Source organism: Phyllopteryx taeniolatus, chromosome 5 (genome assembly GCF_024500385.1).
Source record: "Phyllopteryx taeniolatus isolate TA_2022b chromosome 5, UOR_Ptae_1.2, whole genome shotgun sequence".
Taxonomy (NCBI): Eukaryota; Metazoa; Chordata; class Actinopteri; order Syngnathiformes; family Syngnathidae; genus Phyllopteryx; species Phyllopteryx taeniolatus.
The window spans coordinates 23,661,614-23,681,533 of record NC_084506.1 but is presented as its reverse complement, the minus strand read 5'-3'; the positions used below and the strand labels follow the sequence as shown (position 1 = coordinate 23,681,533).

General features: G+C 43.7%; 1 protein-coding gene and 1 long non-coding RNA gene across 2 annotated transcripts in view; one reads left to right on the top strand and one right to left on the bottom strand.

Annotated features, from left to right (window-relative positions):
- slc6a15 (solute carrier family 6 member 15) overlaps nucleotides 1-14,633 on the bottom strand; it is a 28,830-nt gene extending 14,197 nt beyond the window's left edge. Inside the window, exons 1-4 of the mRNA XM_061773966.1 lie at nucleotides 14,470-14,633; nucleotides 9,753-10,207; nucleotides 3,477-3,634; nucleotides 2,668-2,794 (exon numbers count right to left, since the gene is read on the bottom strand). Of these exons, the coding sequence (XP_061629950.1) occupies nucleotides 2,668-2,794; nucleotides 3,477-3,634; nucleotides 9,753-10,059 (592 nt within the window). The 5' untranslated portion in view covers nucleotides 10,060-10,207; nucleotides 14,470-14,633. The remainder of the gene's footprint in view (nucleotides 1-2,667; nucleotides 2,795-3,476; nucleotides 3,635-9,752; nucleotides 10,208-14,469) is intronic.
- On the top strand, nucleotides 2,787-9,912 carry LOC133478202 (uncharacterized). Its single transcript, XR_009788622.1, has 3 exons — nucleotides 2,787-2,904; nucleotides 4,053-4,124; nucleotides 9,775-9,912. It is a non-coding gene; the product is annotated as an uncharacterized LOC133478202 (long non-coding RNA).
- Nucleotides 14,634-19,920: the final 5,287 nt, after the last annotated feature.

Sequence of the window (19,920 nt, the reverse complement as noted above, 5' to 3'; positions counted from 1 at the left end):
TAAAGCGAGAGCTTCGCCTTTCGGCTTAGCTCCTTCTTTACCACAACGGATAGATACAAAGTCTGCATCACTGCAGACGCTGCACCGATCCGCCTGTCAATCTCCCGTTCCATTCTTCCCTCACTTGTGAACAAGACCCCAAGATACTTGAACTCCTCCACTTGGATCTCATCCCCGACCTGGAGAAGGCACGCCACCCTTTTCCGACTGAGGACCATGGTCTCAGATTTGGAGGTGCTGATTCTCATCCCACTCGTCTGCGAACTGCTCCAGTGAGAGTTGGAGGTTACGGCTTGATGAAGCCAACAGAACCACATCATCTGCAAAAAGCAGAGATGCAATACTGAGGCCACCAAACCGGCCCCCCTCTACACCTCGGCTGCGCCTAGAAATTCTGTCCATAAAAGTTATGAACAGAATCGGTGACAAACGAGTCCGACTTACTGCCGGATATGCGGACCAAACTCTTGACTCCGGTCGTACAGGGACTTAACAGCCCGTATCAGGGGGTTCGGTACCCCGTACTCCCGAAGCACCCCCCACAGGACCCCCCGAGGGACACGGTTTTGTGCGCCTTCTCCAAGCGCACAAAACACATGTAGACTGGTTGGGCGAACTCCCATGCACCCTCGAGGACCCTGCCCCGAGTCGAGGTAAGCACCGCTACATCCCCACTATACACAGTGTTGATGGTGCACTGCTTCCCCCTCCTGAGACCCTGGACGGTGGACCAGAATTTCCTCGAAGCCGTCCGGAAGTCTTTCTCCATGGCCTCACCGAACTCCTCCCATGCCCGAGTTTTTGCTTCAGCGACCACCAAAGCTGCATGGCGCTTGGCCAGCCGGTACCCATCAGCTGCCTCAGGAGTCCCACAGGCCAAAAAGGCCTGATAGGACTCCTTCTTCAGCTTGACGGCATCCCTCACCATTGGTGTCCACCAACGGGTTCGGGGATTGCCGCTACGACAGGCACCAACCACCTTACGGCCACAGCTCCGGTCGGCCGCCTCAGCAATGGAGGCGCGGAACATGGTCCACTCTGACTCGATGTCCCTCGCCTCCTCCAGAACATGAGCAAAGTTCTGTCGGAGGTGGGAGTTGAAACTCCTTCTGACGGGGGATTCTGCCAGACGTTCCCAGCAGATCCTCACAATAAGTTTGCCACGTCGGACCGGCATCTTCCCCCACCATCGGAGCCAACTCACCACCAGGTGGTGATCAGTTGACAGCTCTGCCCCTCTCTTTACCCGAGTGTCCAAGACATGCGGCCGCAAGTCCGATGACACGACCACAAAGTCGATCATCGAACTGCGACCTAGGTTGTCCTGGTGCCAAGTGCACGTGTGGACACCCTTATGCTTGAACATGGTGTTCGTTATGGACAATCCGTGATGAGCACAGAAGTCCAATAACAGAACACCGCTCGGGTTCTGATCGGGGGGGCCGTTCCTCCCAATCACGCCCTTCCAGGTCTCACTGTCATTGCCCACGTGAGCATTAAAGGCCCCCAGCAGAACGAAGCAGACCCCAACAGGAGCGCTCTCCAGCACCCCCTCCAAGGACTCCAAAAAGGGTGGGTACTCTGAACTGCTGTTTGGCGCATAGGCACAAACAACAGTCAGGACCCGTCCCCCCACCCGAAGGCGAAGGGAGGCTACCCTCTCGTCCACCGGGGTGAACCCCAACGTACAGGCGCCGAGCCAGGGAGCAATAAGAATACCCACACCTGCTCGGCGCCTCTCACCATGGGCAACCCCTCCAACCCCAACCCCTCTCGAGAGGACTGGTACGAGAGCCCAAGCTGTGCGTGGAGGCGAGTCCGACTATATCTAGTCTGAACTTCTCGACCTCACACACCAGCTCGGGCTCCTTCCCTGCCAGAAAGGTGACATTCCACGTCCCTAGAGCTAGCTTCTGTAGCCGGGGATCGGCTCGCCAAGGTCTCCGCCTTCGGCCACCGCCCAGCTAGCACTGCACCCGACCCCTATGGCCCCTACCACAGGTGGTGAGCCCATGGGAAGGGGGACCCACGTTACCCTTTCGGGCTGTGCCCGGCTGGGCCCCATGGGTGCAGGCCCGGCCACCAGGCGCTCGCCTCGAGCCCCATCTCCAGGCCTGGCTCCAGAGGGGGGCCCCGGTGACCCGCGTCCGGGCAAGGGAAACCTGAATCCATTTATTGTACTCGTCATAGGGGTTTTTGGAGCCGTGCTTTGTCTGGTCTCTCACCTAGGACCTGTTTGCCATGGGTGACCCTGCCAGGGGCATAAAGCCCCAGACAACTTAGCTCCTAGGATCATTGGGACACACAAATCCTTCCACCACGATAAGGTGACGGCTCAAGGAGGGTGAATTTATTCTCATAACATTCAATTATTTTCATAGTATTTCAACTTTATACTTGTAACATTTAATTGGTTCCTTCTTAATATTATGACTTATTTAATTTTTTAAGTGTTTCATCATATAAATAATTAATTGTTAACAGTATTAACTTTTTTCCTAATATTACGACTTCCCCGTAAATTCTGACTTTATTTCCAAGGCAACTTTTTTTCCAAACTACTACGACTGTTTTAGTAAAATTTCACTTTTACTCATAGATTAAAAAGTGGTTGGTACTGTCAGCTGTTTGCAGGGTAGCACAATTAGCACGTCTATCTGATCTTACATGTGCTGTTCTTGTTCTTGACCAGCGGACACTCGTGCCACGGTAGCGGTTGCTGGAAGGACTGCGAGAAGTAGAAGAGGCTCCAGCTGATGATGACGTTGTAGTAAAGCGCCACAAAGAAGCACACCTGCACAGATCGTCTATTATTGGAGAGGAGGCCTTTAGGGAGGCCACGTGTCAGCGTCTACTGGAACGCCACTAAGAGACGTTACATATGAACACCTTCTATGAACAGAAGTAATTACTCATACTACCTATTTTTTCAGGATAAAGGAAAGGGTGGCATCTATTTGAGGGAGTCCTTGATTTGTACCATGCTAAATGCTGCTGTTTTGATTAGCAACAGTTATCAAATTGGCTTTGAAGCCTTTGAGCTATTTGTGGTTGTAAATAGGATTTTTAAAAGAAAAGTCCAAGAATAAGCTAAATGTCTTTACCAAACAAATTACATCAAGTTTTACTCAGAAATTACAGCTAGCTTGTTAGTCGGTAATATCTTTAAGAAAAAGAAGCTTGTTGAACAAGCTAGGTCTGTGCGCCCATTTGTGAGCTAGCATTTCCACTGGGATATTCACGGTTAAAAATAAAAAATAATAAAGATTGAAAAGTACAGTAGAAGAAAAAGCTACATTTATTTTTTAAACAAGTGAAATCATCCTTTTACTGACCATTACAACTAGCTCATTAGTGGCTGACATTAAAAAAATATTTTTTACAAACAAGCAAAGTCAGTGCGACAATATGTGATGATTTGTAAGCCGTGGGTAGCAAGCTAAAATTTTTAGTCAGAGCTCAGCTTTGAGACTTACCACGCAGCTAGCAAAGCCGAGACCCCCCAGCCGAGGGCTGATGTAGTTCCACACGCCGATGCTGCCCCGACGAATGCGCTGACCCACGGCCAGCTCCAAGAAAAAAAGCGGGATGCCAATCAACACCAGCAGGATCAAGTAGGGCACCAGGTACGCCCCTAGTGGTCAAAATAACATACAGGACCGTTAGATTTTAAAAACGCAAGACGATACACTACCAGTACGTCACGGTGCATTGTTCGCGCTACGGCTGTATCGCAGCATTTTAAGCAATCGTTTTCTGTTTGTTTTTGTTTAATGAGGTGTTCACAATATATCAGCAGGTACGAATTTAGAGTTGCGTGCCTTCAGTATAGCACCACGTCGTGACGTAACATGCTGTGCTAAACCATTTAAAGTATGTTTTTATGGTCTCTCAATATAGCATATTTTCACCTCACGTCATTGGGTCCGGAATGGGGGTTCACTGTAAATAATTTATAACTTTTTTTCCGTGTGTTTTCATTTTAGTCTTTGAGTTCACTGTAATGAACAAATAGGAATCTGATTCACTTTGACTTGTCTCTTGTATTTCAGGCTTGCCGTGGGTACGGCACATGACATAGTGCCCAGAAACAGAATGGCTGTCAAAAGCATGCTGACAGACAGGTTAGCACATCTGCCTCACAGTAAGCCGTATGGATGGATATTTAGGGGTTATTTTTAGCAGACTAAGCTAATAAGATAGAATAGTGGGAGCTACTTTGTCCCAAATGAAACTTGAGGCCTACGTTGTATTTTTGGCCTTCAGACTTGCCGTAGGTAGGTCAGATTGACACATTTCTTTTGTTGTCCTGGTGGCCTAAACTAATGACATAGCACAGCATTGGTATGACAAGGCGGGTTTACTTCTCCTCACTCACACAAGCTTTATTTATACCGCGCTTTTCAAACCTTAAAAAATGCCACACAAAGTGCTTTACATGGAATAAAATCAAACCGTCCCGCTACTTATCCACAAGGACACAGACACACATGCGCACACACACAAGTTTAAAATAATGATGTAAGGCTCAGTTAGGACTCACTTCAAAAGCAGTGAGTCCCAACTAAGTTTTGTTGCATGAACTGACGAAGCCTGTTCGGATGAGAGGTGAAACGTCTTTTATGACAACCAGAGCAGTCCAATTGTGAGCTGTAGTACCTGACCAATTTGCTATGGTGCACATGCCGGTCTTCAAATCTCCATGTGTGGTGTCGTCAAATAACAGTACTGTAACTTTAAAAATGTATTCTAAAATGACTCAGAAGAGGGATTACTCTGCAAGAAGTCCTCTCTATAGAATTATAGTCTTGTGGGGTGGATGGCCTGTAACAGTGTAGCCTTGAGTGTACTTCCGTGTATACTTCCGTGTGTACTCAAAACCACAAAAATCAGTTAAAAGCAGCATTGCGTCACACCTTTCAAAACTACATGATGAAAGCACACACGTTGGCCCTCTTTCTAACCCGCGAATACACACAAAATTATGTTAGCATTGTTGACATTTTAAGAGATGCGTCAAAGCATTGCACAATCCGGTCATGCGTGTATTGTATTACTATTAATTTAATCCTTGCCAAATATGATTTTGTTTATTTTTTCCACAGACAGGATGTTCTTTAAGTCACTGCCCCTCCCAGATATAACGCTTGTATGTTGTCTTCACAATTAGATCATCTTATTCTAGTTCATTCTAGGGAGAGCAAAGACATCAGTCAGCATCAAACCCACGTCCACCTCCCAGGTGGTCTCCTATTGTCTTTCCAAAAGCAAACATTCCGATTTTAGCGCCTTTTATCTTCCCCCAAAATAGCATCTACAGTAGTTAAAGTCCTGGTGTATCCTGTCTAAATCTGTCCTATGAGAAACTGTAGCCACTTACAAAGGACCAAGGACTATAAGCATTCTCAGTCTACTAAGGACAAAGACCACAAAACCAACTTCAATTGACCAACACCACCTGCATTGGACGTTATGTTTACTGTGTTCCATTAAAACGTCTAAAGCCCCCCTAAAATTATTTGGTATGTATTAATGCTGAAGTTTTATTGTCTTAGCACCCCTAAAACCGATGTTCAGCCCCCCTAAAATAAACTTGGGTTTCCCAAAAATTCACCCCACTCAGCCACGTTGACGATTGGATTTTGGAATTGTTGTGCGACCACACATAAGAGTCTATTGCAATGCTAATAGTCACCAAAGATGCAGTCTCAACATAATAAGATATTTAATACTACACAGCTAAATCCTTTAATTTAATCTTGGAAAGTGTTTACATGCCTCACTAGGTGCTGCTGTTTTGACTAGTAACAATTCAGTTAAATTTTGGTTGCTTTACAGGAGAGAATTCACTTCCTTTCTTCATTCCCGGTCGTCCCGGCAGCTGAGAATCACTCACTGACTAAACCCAAACTTGTAGAGTAGCCCTGAATCCTTTTTCCGCTCAGGCCTGTGCTTTCTTACAGACAGCAGTGCACGACCTGTGACGCCATGACAGCAAATGTGTGTCTTTTAAGAAATGAAAGTTAATGATGTACATCGTCTGTCTGTGTAAATTATATGTAAAGCATCATCATCAACACACACACACAGACACATACACAGGGGCTGCTTAGTACGTGTCTCTTTAATCCAATTACACATTGAACACAGCTGGGTGACCAGAGCTGTTTAAAACAGACATGACTCCCTTGGTGATTAATGGAAGTGACGGGACTCACAGTATGAGTGTGCCAGACACTTCACTGTTCAGGAGTAGAACAGTAACGTCAAGTGGGATCATGCATCATCTCTTAGGCTATGTTCACACTGCAGGTCAATTAAGATTTTTTCACGTCAATGTGAACAGTACAGTTCATATTTTTTCATATCCGACCTAGGCCTCTTACGTGGATATACAGTAAATCAAATATGTACCCGACGCAAGTGCAGTATGGACGCTTACGGGGCGCGCATCCGACGTTTATGTCATGAAAAGGCGAAAAAGGTCACAATTGTTCGACAAAACACAAACGCCACAAAACCGCAACGGCGGCTGAAGCAGCAGAAAACAGTCAGTGGCGAAAAGAAAATGCTTTAGAGCTGATAAATATAAGAAAATGTTGGCTTCGGTTGCACAAAATCATGACGAGATCTCAGCGAGGGGCCGCATTTACTTCCGTAAACATGCCTGTGCGCATGCCCGATGTGACATTAGGCACGTGTTCCGTCCACAATAGAAGCCGCATTAGTCTTTGTAATGTGAATACCTGCATAAAACAACAACAAAAAATACAAATTGGGCATCATACCCTGCAGTGTAAACGTAGCCTTAGCGTACAAGTCAAAATGTGTCGTTTTCTAGGCCAAACTCTATAGGGTAACTGGCTTTTGCATGTCCTCAGAGCACCCTCGCACATTTTGGGAAATGTGTTATTGTGTTGTCTTCAGAATTCACTTAATGCAAATTACCATTTTAAACTACTATATTACTTTTAGTACTATTTTACTACTACTACAGTACCCTTACTTTACTACTACTATACTACTATTATAAAATGACTACTTTACTACAACTGCTACTATTACTAATAATACTTTACGAATACTTTATTATTACTACAACTACTACTTCACCACTACTACAGCTACTATTACTACCACCACAACAACAACAACAACAACTACTACTACTTCACTATTACTATTTACAACGACTACTATTATTACTAATGCTACTACTACTACTGCTACTATTACTACTACTACAACAACAACCACTACCACTACTAATACTACTACTAATAATAACAACGTATAACTATTACTACAATAAGGCGGCACGTGGACGACTGGTTAGCACATCTGCCTTACAGTTCTGAGGACCGGGGTTCAAATCCCAGCCCCGCCTGTGGGGAGTTTGGATGTTCTTCCCGTGCCTGCGTGGGTTTTCTCCAGTTTCCTCTCACATCCCCAAAACATGCGTGGCAGGTTGATTAAAGACTCTAAATTGCCCGTAGGTATGAATGTGAGTGCAAATGGTTGGCTGTTTCTGTGCCCTGCGATTGGCTGGCAACCAGTTCAGGGTGTACCCCGCCTCTCGCCCAAAGATAGCTGGGATAGGCTCCAGCAAGCCCGCAACCCTAGTAAGGATAAGCGGTACAGAAAATGGATGGATGGATGGATGGATATTACTACAATAACTATATAGCACTTTTGAAGAGACACAAGGAGGCTTAACAGTATCTCATGGGCTTATTAATGTATATCTGTGTGTGTGTGTGTGTGTGTGTGTGTGTGTGTGTGTGTGTGTGTGTGTGTGTTTCTTGTCGGTAATGGCAGGCTTTGGTGTAAATGAGACATTGTTTGACATGGATACATTGATTAGATTAGGTCCACCTACATAATGTCTAATGACATCCAGTACAAGAGGCGTGTCTTAACGGATTAACTATTTTGCTTTTTCTTTGGCTTATTCTGTGGGTTGGCAGTGACAGCAAGAGGATTAGTGTGACGATAACCATAGACCAGGAAACAGGTTGTAGTGTGACATCGGAAAGGGTGTGTGCAACAGTTATAAAGCGGCACTAGGTGACCGTATCGCACAGCAAGCAACTTCCTGTCCGGCATCTTTGAAGAAGGAGTAGTCTTACCTTATTTTATTTTTTATTTTTGACACATTGATTCTGTGTTTTATTTTACACTTAACCCAGAAAGAGTTAATCTCCGATCATTTGAGCAATTGATTGCACAGCTAAACACTCTGCACACAAGCTGTGGGCTGTTTTTATTTAAAACATCTGAAAATTAGTTCAGGACCAACCTCCTGAAATTAATATTTCAAAAACAGGCTTGATTTACATACAAGAGCTGCATGACAAAAAATGTCACCTTGGTAATAATGATAACAAGAATTGAAGTGCAGGCCTCCGCCAAGGCCAACAGTAATGCTTGATTTTGGTTGATTCCAGCCCCCTCACATAGTGGCGAGCGTAATGCTACATAAATCAGAATCATAATATTTTTATTGTCCCTTAACCTTGTGCATAATCTGTACAAATTGTGTTTTTTGTTGTTGTTGACTTTGATGCCTTTCATCGAAGACAAAGCATTTAACAACAAAGAGGGCTGAAATTTTAGCCGAGAGTTTTAACATGTACTGTATAACTTCAAAATGGCACCATGATGCAATTTCAAAATGTTTAGACATAGGAGCTGCTAATTGACCATACGCAGGATTCAAAATTGATGACTGAAGTGTTATAATGCTTATATATATATATATATATATACACACACAATTGTTCCAAAAATTATAATGCCAACAAATATATGTTGTTATAACTTACTGACTTATTCAAGGCTCTAATTACATCATATCAAATATTCCACTTTGAATTTTTATTTTTTTTATTTTTAATATGGCATATTTAGAGTTATGGACATAACGCAATACTGCTTTTATTGCCCATAGAGGCCATCAAAAAAATAAAATAAAATGAAAACTATATATCTATGGATAGGTCTGAGGCCACTGAACATTTTGAGGGGTTGAAAGTAAAAAGAAATATTAGTATGACTTACTTATAACATTTAAAAGGCTGAACCGTGTTTTGTCTCAAAATGACTCCTACGTACTGTATGTTGTGATTATGATGCACAAGGGTTAAAGGAAAATTGGTGTTGCGGCAGGAGCACAAAAAGGACAAGGTACACAATGGCAATGTCAGAAGTGAGAATAAGACCCTATTAAAAGTCTAAAGGTCAGACACAATATAAAAACAACTTTCAGAAACACCATACCCTTACACAATATCACCCAAAAAAATGTTCAGTCCAGAGCTCATACCAGCTAAAAATAAAATCCAATTACTATACTGCAAAAAGTGCAAAGTTCAGATCTGCAAACAAGCAATAGTAGTGCAATGAGACCATGAGCAACCTGCACTAACGGCTGATTGCCAATCAGTAAATACAGTAAATTGCAATGGGGATAAATGAAACATGGAGTTTCTCCACATAACATAAGATCCAAAACACACTGGTCAGAACTAACGATTGCGTAGCTCCCCATAACATAAACATGGATGCACCCAACATTGTGGCATGACTATGTCAGAATCTACTGGAAGACTTATCACCGGTTAAGACACCATCTCCATACAATATAAGATCAGACACAGACTGGCCAGAACTAATGAGTAGCATAGCTGCCCGGACCACATACATGGACGCACACAACAATCTACTAGAGCACTAACGGTCATTTCACTCACCCCCTCCATTCTTCTGGCACAGATAGGGAAACCTCCAGACGTTCCCGAGGCCTACGGAGAAGCCCACCTGGGCCAGGATGTACTGCAGCTTGCTGTTCCAGGCCGGCCGCTCCTCCTCCTCCTCGTCGGCGTCAGAGCCGCACTCCTCTACATCACGCTCCTTGCCGTCACCGTCATGGCCGCCGATGATCAGCGAGCTCTTTTTGAAGGAATCATTGCAGGCGTCCTCGTTGGAAAGCAGGTCCCGGGCCGACTCAGTGACATCGTCGTCAAGCTCTCTCTTGACGGCCTTGCTGTTTTTGGGCATTTGATAACGCAAACGAGGGCGAGGGCTGCCACGTGCTTGTTATAAGGTAACTGAATTGGTCCACCTTTCAAATTTTCAGTTTATTTGAGTCTGTGAGAGTTCAGGAAAGATGTTTTAAGACGTTTTTACTTCCTCATTATCACCAGATCTGGGGAGCACAGTGGGGAAATTAATCAGTAGATCACACAGAAAAATGCTAGCACTTTGAATTCATTCACCGTTTCGCAACTACTGTAGAACCTCAGTTGACGAACGAGCTGGTTTGATAAACAAAAAAACTTTTAAAGAAATGCTGCTATGCTGGTTCATGAATAGTCTTGGCATCAATTTTGAAGGCATAAACATAATTCACTCTGTGCGTCACGGATTGCAGGTATCTTTGTGTTTTGCTCTAACTTAGCCCTCAGTTTGGCTCCAAATAAACTTTGTAATAGTTTTAATAGAAACCCTAATCATATTACTGTTGAAAAAATAAATGTAGTAGTAGCGAAACATGACAATGGTGTTTGATCTCGTTGCGCAGTTTGGTTTGGCAAAACCTCCAAGTCAATAAAGTAACTGATCTCGTTGCGCAGTTTGGTTTGGCAAAACCTACCAGGCAATAAAGAAGTAACTGTTTTGACAAAGCAAACACCACAGATAATAGAAGAAGAAAAATTATTGTTGTTTTGAATAACTGAAAAAGAGCTCACTGGTTTTCGTTTCATAGCTATCGAACACTAAGTCGGGTTGAATGTGAAGATTTTAATTTTGTTTATTTTCATGTGCTTCATAACCAAGTTTGTTTTCACTTATTTCTATAGTGTACTCTATTTGTTTTTAACGACATATCAATAAAAACAAGGTAAACATAACTTTTTCTGGGTCTGGAAGAGATTAATTCTATTTCCATTCATTTCAATGGGAAACATTGTTTCAGTTTGCAAAGATTTTGTTTTGTGAACGGAGTTGTGGAACAACTTGACTTACAGAACACATTATTCAAAACAGGTTTTGCTTTTGCCCCCCACCTTCTGGGAACAAGCAAGTTTTTTTCCCCTTGCATTAACTTACAACCCCAATTCCAATGAAGTTGGGACGCCGGCGGCATTTCTTGGTGTTGTTGATAAATGGCTTTTGCTTTGCATCGTAGAGTTTAAAGTTGCACTACGGATGTAGCGCAGAACTGTATTTACTGACATTGGTTTCCTGAAGGGGCGGCACGGTGGCCGACTGGTTAGAGCGTCAGCCTCACAGTTCTGAGGTGCGGGGTTCAATCCCCGTCCCCGCCTGTGTGGAATTTGCATGTTCTCCCCGTGCCTGCGTGGGTTTTCTCCGGGCACTCCGGTTTCCTCCCACATCCCAAAAACATGCATGAATTGGAGACTCTAAATTGCCCGTAGGTGTGACTGTGAGTGCGAATGGTTGTTTGTTTGTATGTGCCCTGCGATTGGCTGGCAGCCAGTTCAGGGTGTACCCCGCCTCCTGCCCGATGACAGCTGGGATAGGCTCCAGCACGCCCGCGACCCTAGCGAGGAGAAGTGGCTCAGAAAATGGATGGATGGATGGAGGGTTTCCTGAAGTGTTCCTGAGCCCATGTGGTGATATCCTTTACACATTGATGTCGGTTTTTGATGTAGTGCCGCCTGAGGGATCGAAGGTCCCGGGGCATTCAATGTTGGTTTTCGGCCTTGCTGCTGACATGCAGTGATTTCTCCAGATTCTCTGAACCTTTTGATGATGATATGGACCGTAGATGATGAAATCCCTAAATTCCTTGCAATTGTACGTTGAGGAACATTGTCCTTAAACTGTTCGACTATTTTCTCATGCACTTGTTCACAAAGAGGTGAACCTCGCCCCACCTTTGCTTGTGAATGACTGAGCAATTCAGGGAAGCTCCTTTTATACCCAATCATGGCACTCACCTGTTCCCAATTAGCCTGTTCACCTGTGGGATGTTGCAAACAGGTGTTCGATGAGCATTCCTCAACTTTCTCAGTCTTTTTGGCCATCTGTCCAAGGTTTTTTGGAATGTGTTGCAGCCATAAAATTCTAAGTTAATGATTATTTGCTAAAATCAACAAAGTTCATCAGTTTGAACATTAAATATCTTGTCTTTGTAGTCTAGGCGGCACGTTGGCCGGCTGGTGAGAGCGTCAGCCTCACAGTTCTGAGGACCCGGGTTCAATCCCCGGCCCCGCCTGTGTGGAGTTTGCATGTTCTCCCCGTGCCTGCGTGGGTTTTCTCCGGGCACTCCGGTTTCCTCCCACATCCCAAAAACATGCATTCATTGGAGATTCTAAATTGCCCGTAGGCATGACTGTGAGTGCGAATGGTTGTTTGTTTCTATGTGCCCTGCGATTGGCTGGCAACCAGTTCAGGGTGTACCCCGCCTCTGCCCGATGACAGCTGGGATAGGCTCCAGCACGCCCGCGACCCTAGTGAAGAGAAGCGGCTCAGAAAATGGATGGATGTCTTTGTAGTCTATTCAATTAAATATCGGTTGAACGTGATTTGCAAATCATTGTATTCTGTTTTTATTTATGTTTAACACAACGTCCCAACTTCATTGGAATTGGGGTTGTATATCAACCTCCACAGAAATGTTTACAAATATTATATATAATGTTAAAATAAGTACATAATAAGCAAAGTAGTTCATTGCATGCTGTTTATAACCTCAAAACCTTGAGACCTCAGTTGTGAACTGGGCTGTTTAGAGAAGGTGTAAAGTGTTCTGTCCTTCTTTATCCTTAAAACTATTTTGACCAAAGCATGTTACTGACACCTGGGAACTGTGGAAGATGTGATAATGTTTTTTCCCCCCCATGAAATTCCCATGTAGAGGGATTAATTACACTACTATGCAAACAAAACGTGTGGCGGGAGAAGCGGCAGGACAGAGACTATCAGGTTTTTCCCCTACATAAATGATGTTCCAACAACCCAGAGTGTTTACATCAGGTGTAGTGTTCAGGTAGCTTTGGAATTTGTAGTTTCTCACTGGACAGTTCAATTAGGTACACCATCCAATGATTATATATACAGATTATTTGTTTTCCATGTGGGGTCGAGGGGGATAGTTTTGCATCCGAGCAGCATCCCACAATGTATTGCGTCCCACATTTTAGCGCAGGGGTGTGCAAACTTTCATGTTCCGGGGCCACATTTAATTTTTAAAATGCGCAGATGGGTCAAGTCATCCAAAGACTAGGTTTTAGAATTTTTAAAATATATATATATAATACAAAATAGTTTATGGCGCTTTTCCTAACTAGGGTCAAGGATGAGCTGGAGCCTAGCTGCAGCAGACGTTGGGGGAGAGGCGGGGTCCACCCTGGACTGGTCAGCAGCCAATCACAGGGCACACATAGAAAAACAAGCATTCACACTCACATGATTTAGGATTTACGATAAGAGTTTCTTCTTTGGACAACCTTAGAGTCTCCAATGAAGCTAACAAGCATGGTTTTGGAATGTGGAAGGAAGCCAGAAAACCCACGCAGGGAGATACAAACCCAGAGCCGCTCAACTGTGAGCCAGCCGTACTAACCACTGCCCACCATGCAGCCTGGAAAATGATACAGCAATTTCCTAATTAATAATAAAAAAAAAACATATGCCTAACCCTGTATAAAATTGATGATGTTGCCAATATAGTATTTTATCATTTACAATAGAACAATTAACACATTATTTAATGACAACTGACTTTAAATGAGCAATTTTAGAGTGGTCAAAGTTAAGTAACAGGATTTACGCAGGGTGGGCCAGATTCAATCAAAGAGGCCATGCTTTTATCTTTTGTCAAAGGTTTCGCTTTATTGGCCTGGCAATGCGGCTGCCTCACACACGAGAGCTGACTACAAGCAATAATGAAGACATTTTTTGAATCACGACTTTCAATCCAAATGATTACTTTAGTCAAAGCAGATTGTCTGATGGTCTGGCAGGTGTACCTAATGAATTGTCCGCTGGCGGCTGAGGCACCCAAGGGTGTGGACGACCCACCGCGCGCATCATCAGGCCATTTTGTTCATTTAGAACACGACGATTAGGCTGATTTATACATTTATATAGGTATATAGATTATCATAGCTTTCATAGGAGGATTTGGAGTAACCGTCACTGCGGGGGGGGGGGGGGGGGGCTCATTATATAATTCATAAAAGCACCACGCTTGTTAGCGCAAATCGGGCCTAAGAGTAGCAAAACGACGGCACAGCCTTTAAATTGTTACAAAATGGATCATATGAGTAAATAAAAGGCTATGTATCCCACAATGTGCGCTTTATGAGCCTTCCTGCGTCCGAGGCGTCCACATGTGATATTTCATCATCCTCATTCGCGCGCGCACGTTGGTACCCGAGTCTGCCTAACGTGCACGCACACTGACAAAAATGGGGATGCTCGGTAGCGGGAACTCACCGAAATGAAGAAGAAGGAGAGGCCGAGAAGATGCGGAGGCGTCTCAAGGGATGAAATTGTGAGAGCGCATACACGGGGCGGACATTATCACTCGTTCTTAACGCGCCCAAAGCCGGTAATGTTTTGTTCCCTGTTCGGTGGGTTGTGGCGAGCTGGTGCGGCTGTAAGACGCCGTCACCTCGTCTGCCAGCCGGCCCGCAACACGACGCAGAAAGCGGGGGGCACGCGCTCACATTCAACGTCGTTAAACTAACCCATTCCATCTTTTCATCCATACTTTTACCTCACTTTCCTTTAAAATCAATATAGAACACGATTATAGCTATTTAATGCAATTTTATGGAGGTTTTACCGTTTTAGGTACACCTGTTTTAGCCACCATCCCCCCTGTTTTGGCTCGATTTTGGTTCGTTCCACTACAAGTTCGTCATTACGGAAAGGGGTTGGCGCTTAACGAGCAATGTGCCTGTGTTTGTAAACCACAAAGAAAACATACGTTTCCTATACACTTTGAAGTTCGGTTTTTGATGCTTTGATACCTGGTGGTCAAAGGTGGTTGTTTGACGTTAGTACTGGACACCAGGAGAGGCGTTATTTGCTGTATATATTTTAGCCTTGTTAACACTAATGTGGAACTAATAATTCATTCATTTTTTTTCTAGATTGAAGAAAGTGAACGAATTAGTAGTTTAGTGGTATTTACGTGCCATATTATTCCCTATGTGGGTTAAAACGGATATTTTTGACATTCGTACTTAAACACTATCAGAAGCACTGACATACCTTTCCAACCTTCATTCTAAAATGTGTTCAATGATCATCAAAATCAGAAAAAACGTTTTATTTAAAAAATCTGGTCCTTCCACTTGTGCCTGTGTCAAAACGCTCACCTATGTCACCTGATAGGGAAAAAAAGTAAGCCCACAAGATAGCAAGAACAAATAAATAATTAAATAAAACAAATGTGTTTGGAGAGGGCGGCACGGTGAACGACTGGTTAGAGCGGCAGCCTCACAGTTCTGAGGATCCGGGTTCAATCCCCGGCCCCGCCTGTGTGGAGTTTGCATGTTCTCTCCCTGCCTGCGTGGGTTTTCTCTGGGCACCCCGGTTTCCTCCCACATCCCAAAAACATGCTTGAATTGGAGACTCTAAATTGCCTGTAGGTGTGACTGTGAGTGCGAATGGTTGTTTGTTTGTATGTGCCCTGCGATTGGCTGGCAACCAGTTCAGGGTGTACCCCGCCTCTTCCCCGATGACAGCTGGGATAGGCTCCAGCACGCCCGTGACCCTAGTGAGGAGAAGCGGCTCAGAAAATGGATGGATGGATGTTTGGAGAGCTTTTTTGAAAAGAGGAACAGGCCAAATAATGAAACAATATCAGACAATGTCAGCAATATAGACAATATTGTCAGTCCTACTTCAGGCACTGCTTTATTGCTTGTTGACTCGCATGCACCAAATGAGGCAAATGAACCAATGAAGCCATCAAAACTGCCTAGGCACATGGAGCCCAAGCAAGAAAGACAAGACTTGGGAGAAACAAGCACAGGGCTCCGACTAATTAGAGGAAATAGAATCCCAAAACATGGACTGAACTACATTCAGTGTAAAGGCATAATGGTTGGTTGTGCATTAAATTATTTGTCCTCATTTGTTTCTGTGCTGCTCAAAATGTCTTGGTCAGAGCAATCCATGTTCGACTAGCAAAACACAGCAGTCCACACCCATTAATACATTTACTGAACTGCGCTAGATTATATACATGGCACAGTTGCATGCTTTTATATATATATATATTGTTTGTATTGATAGTTTCTATAATTCGAATGAGCAATTTCACATTTTTCAGTGCAGTGGTTCTCAAACTGGGGGGCAAAACAATTTGCAATAAATAATGTCTTATTATTCAATAAAGTGCATACCTCTGGTAAATATGAGGACTAGGGCAGGAATAAAACCAACATACAAATCAAATTATTCTTCCCTACCTTAGTGTTAGGTCATTTAAAAGCTCTGATATGATTGCGACACATCACATAAATCTGACAGCCCTGCAGGTGTTCAGCATTTCTAGCTATCTCCTTGTCTTTAAAAAGTCAAAACTTTTGATGCCATTTCGACCTTGAAAAATATTAGCACTGAACTATTGAATATATCTATTACACAAACCCAGGTTATCACCGATTTAACACTTTGCGGTTTTTCACCTTTCGCGGGGGGTTCTGGTCCCCATTAACCGCGTAAAATGAGGGAACACTACAATTGAAGTTTATTGAGAATCAGAGTCAAACAGAACAAAGTTTCTAGAGGGGAGAGAGAAACGAAGACAAAAGACAAAGCACTAATTGTAAACAGGATGAAAAAAGTAAGTCATTGCATTATCTACAACAATGAATGAGTGTGCATGGGGCTGTAATGCTACACCCTGTGAGGGAAGGACAGGACAAGCTAGAACAGGACAAGGACAGGAAAAGAAGCATGCAGAACAAGGGTCGTGAACCCGGCTGTACAACTGAAGTGGGGTGGGATTGACAATGTAAATTATAAAAGTCTATAGGACGAGAGTATGAGCAATTCGCATATTCATGAGTTATTTGTCGGAATAAGTGAGTGGCACCACACCCAGTGAAAGAGTCCCAGGGCAGTGTGTCTGCGGACACATGCACGTGAGGGGCACCCAACAAGGGAAGGATAAGGGGGGGAACCCAGGGAGCAGCCGCGGGTCATGAGAGGGGAGCCCCAACGCCAAGCAGTCATCCAGAGTGGGGGGGCCCGACCTCAGGAGCACCGTCAGCTAAGTGAGAGCCACCCAGACCCGCCCCCCCCCCCCCCCCCCACATATTCCCGCCAGCACCCATTACCTGCCCCTGAGCGTGGGAGGTGGACCCACCCGGTCCCCAAACCAGTCAGGGACAAAAACCCCACAGCAAGCCTCACAGCCCGCAGGGGACCACCCGGTTCCCCCACGGGAAGAGGAAGAGGCGACCGCAGCGCGACGCAAGGAACGGAGAGAAGAGGAGGAAGCAGGCCCGAGGAGCGACAGAGGGACCCTCCGCCCCCACCAGCAGCCAGAGCGCTGGACCAAGGTGGGCGCCAGCACCCAACAACTTTTATTTAGTAAATGAGAAAACACTCAGTTGTGCTCAAATGTTTGATTATCCAGGCAGAATTTGTAAGATGGATACAATTCTTTAAAGAAATCATGAAGGGCCAGGCAAAACACATTGAATTTTATTTTAATGGGATTCAAATTAAACTGGCAAGCATTTCAGAAAAGCATTATCATCAACAACAACAAAAAAAACATAACCATAAAGAAATTAATGATGGTTTTTGTTCAGTCATCAGTCGTATTTAAAAAAAACAATATATTACAGATTATACCAGATTATGTAAATTTATGAGCACAACTGTACATATTATGCAGTCATACTGAAATGAAAGTGTTGGCTACACCTTTTTCATGACCTCAAGGTGGCGGTGCTACATTAGAATGAAAGTGTACACCTTTCTCATAACCTTTAGGTGGCAGGGGCCTATTGGAATGAAAGTCTACAGCTTTTTCATAACGTCAAGATGGCGGCATACATTTATAAAATGGGAAAGTTTTTTTCTTTTCCCCCTATACCTATGTATAATGCACACCATTGACTTTTGACATTATACACGAGAAATTACGGGTAAATATTTTTCTTTGTTTTATTACTGAATTTAAAAATATCAATATCGTCGTCTTTCATACAGAATGTTCATTCATCCTTTGTTGAGGATGACCTTTTTCCTGCTACTCTTCCTCCAGGCAAAGTGATCTTTTCAGACTTCACACATGCTCAGTGCACTTTGTCTTATGATTTGCTTGGTGGGAAAGAGGAATTAACCATTCTTCCTTTAAGGCAAAAATACTTGATTTTATCCCGCACATGCCTTTGAATGTCACACTCATAACCCTGACGTGGAAGAAGCTTAAGCACTCGAGGTCTTTAGATGACCTAGTGCAGACCTTCGTCAGAGCCAGACCTGGCCCCAATCCAAGCGGATTGTAACGTCCAAAAGTGAAAGTAACATCTCAGACAAGATTCCTCATTACCATCATTAGCACTATGACACTCCACTCATTTATTGTTGTTTGTCAGGTAACTCACTGCAGCTAGTACACTGTGTCAAGAAGCTGCTGTTCTGATCTGGCTGACCACAAAACACACACAAGCGGGTCACAGGTGGCGTCTTGCTGGGCCCGCCTGTTGAATAGTTGATGGCACGCTTGTGACTTTGGTAAGACGAAGCTCATGGAAAGTTGAGGCGTATTGTTTTACACTGCGCATCACAGACACACGAGATCTCAGCCAATGGGCATTAACCTGCTACGGAAGCAATGAATCAATGAATAAATGAGTCAATCAGTCATGTGACAATGCCTCTGAGTCTAAAACATCTTTGCAAGGAGATTTACATCCCATAAAATAGTCCCAATCGATTGTCAATGACTGGGTGACAAGGAGCTGTCTTTTCCCGTGACATGTTCATACTTCGGGAACTGTAAAATGACATAACCATATGTCCTCTTATCCCCTGAGATGGGCACATTTTGAGAAGTACAAATCACTATAGACTACAAGGGGCAACCAGAAATCCTCCCTTTCCCTGACATGTCCATGTTTTGGTGAGTAGAAAATGACAGTGTCCAAAGGACTGATCAGATGTCCTCTTTTCCCCTGAGCCCCGACATGTACACTTTGGAAAAGTCCTGATATATTCACATTTTAGGAATTATAAAACGACAGTCTACAATTAGACCAGACGTCCTCTTTTCCCTTGACATATCATTATTTTAGGGAACTACAAAAAAACGTATGTCGGTAAATTTTTCTCACCACTAGCATCTGGACAACATCCTGTAATATCACTTTGATCCTCAGGAGGCATCGGTGAGCTCCGACAAAGTGTTGTCTAAAACATCACACAATACTTTTCTATTCACCCAAAAAGTGACAACATCCTACCCCTGCGGCGTTGATTATTTAGAATATCATTGTTGCACAATAAACTTTGGAGTCGTGGGACAGAAAGGCGTTCACCTTGTGGAGAACAAGGTCTTTTCATGTCTGTCAGTCTTTAAGAAGTGTACTGAGAATGGTGTGCTTGTTTATATTTAGGTGGCTATTTGGCATGTCAAGTCTGCTCTAAATTGCTCATTTAATGTGGCTTCAACTACACTCATATTTAAGTTATTTTTTGCATGTTGATGACATCATTCTGTAACTTGTGTTACCAAGTAATGGGTACGGTTAAGCTAATGCTTTTTTTGTACTGTGGATAAGTGATATTCCTGCCACTTGAAAGTTTCTGAAAGTAACTAAAAAGTTACTTTTTCTAACTTGGTTACTTTTGAAATCAAGTAATCAGTCAAGTAACTAAGTTACTTTTAAGCTCTACTAATCAGTAAGGTAACGA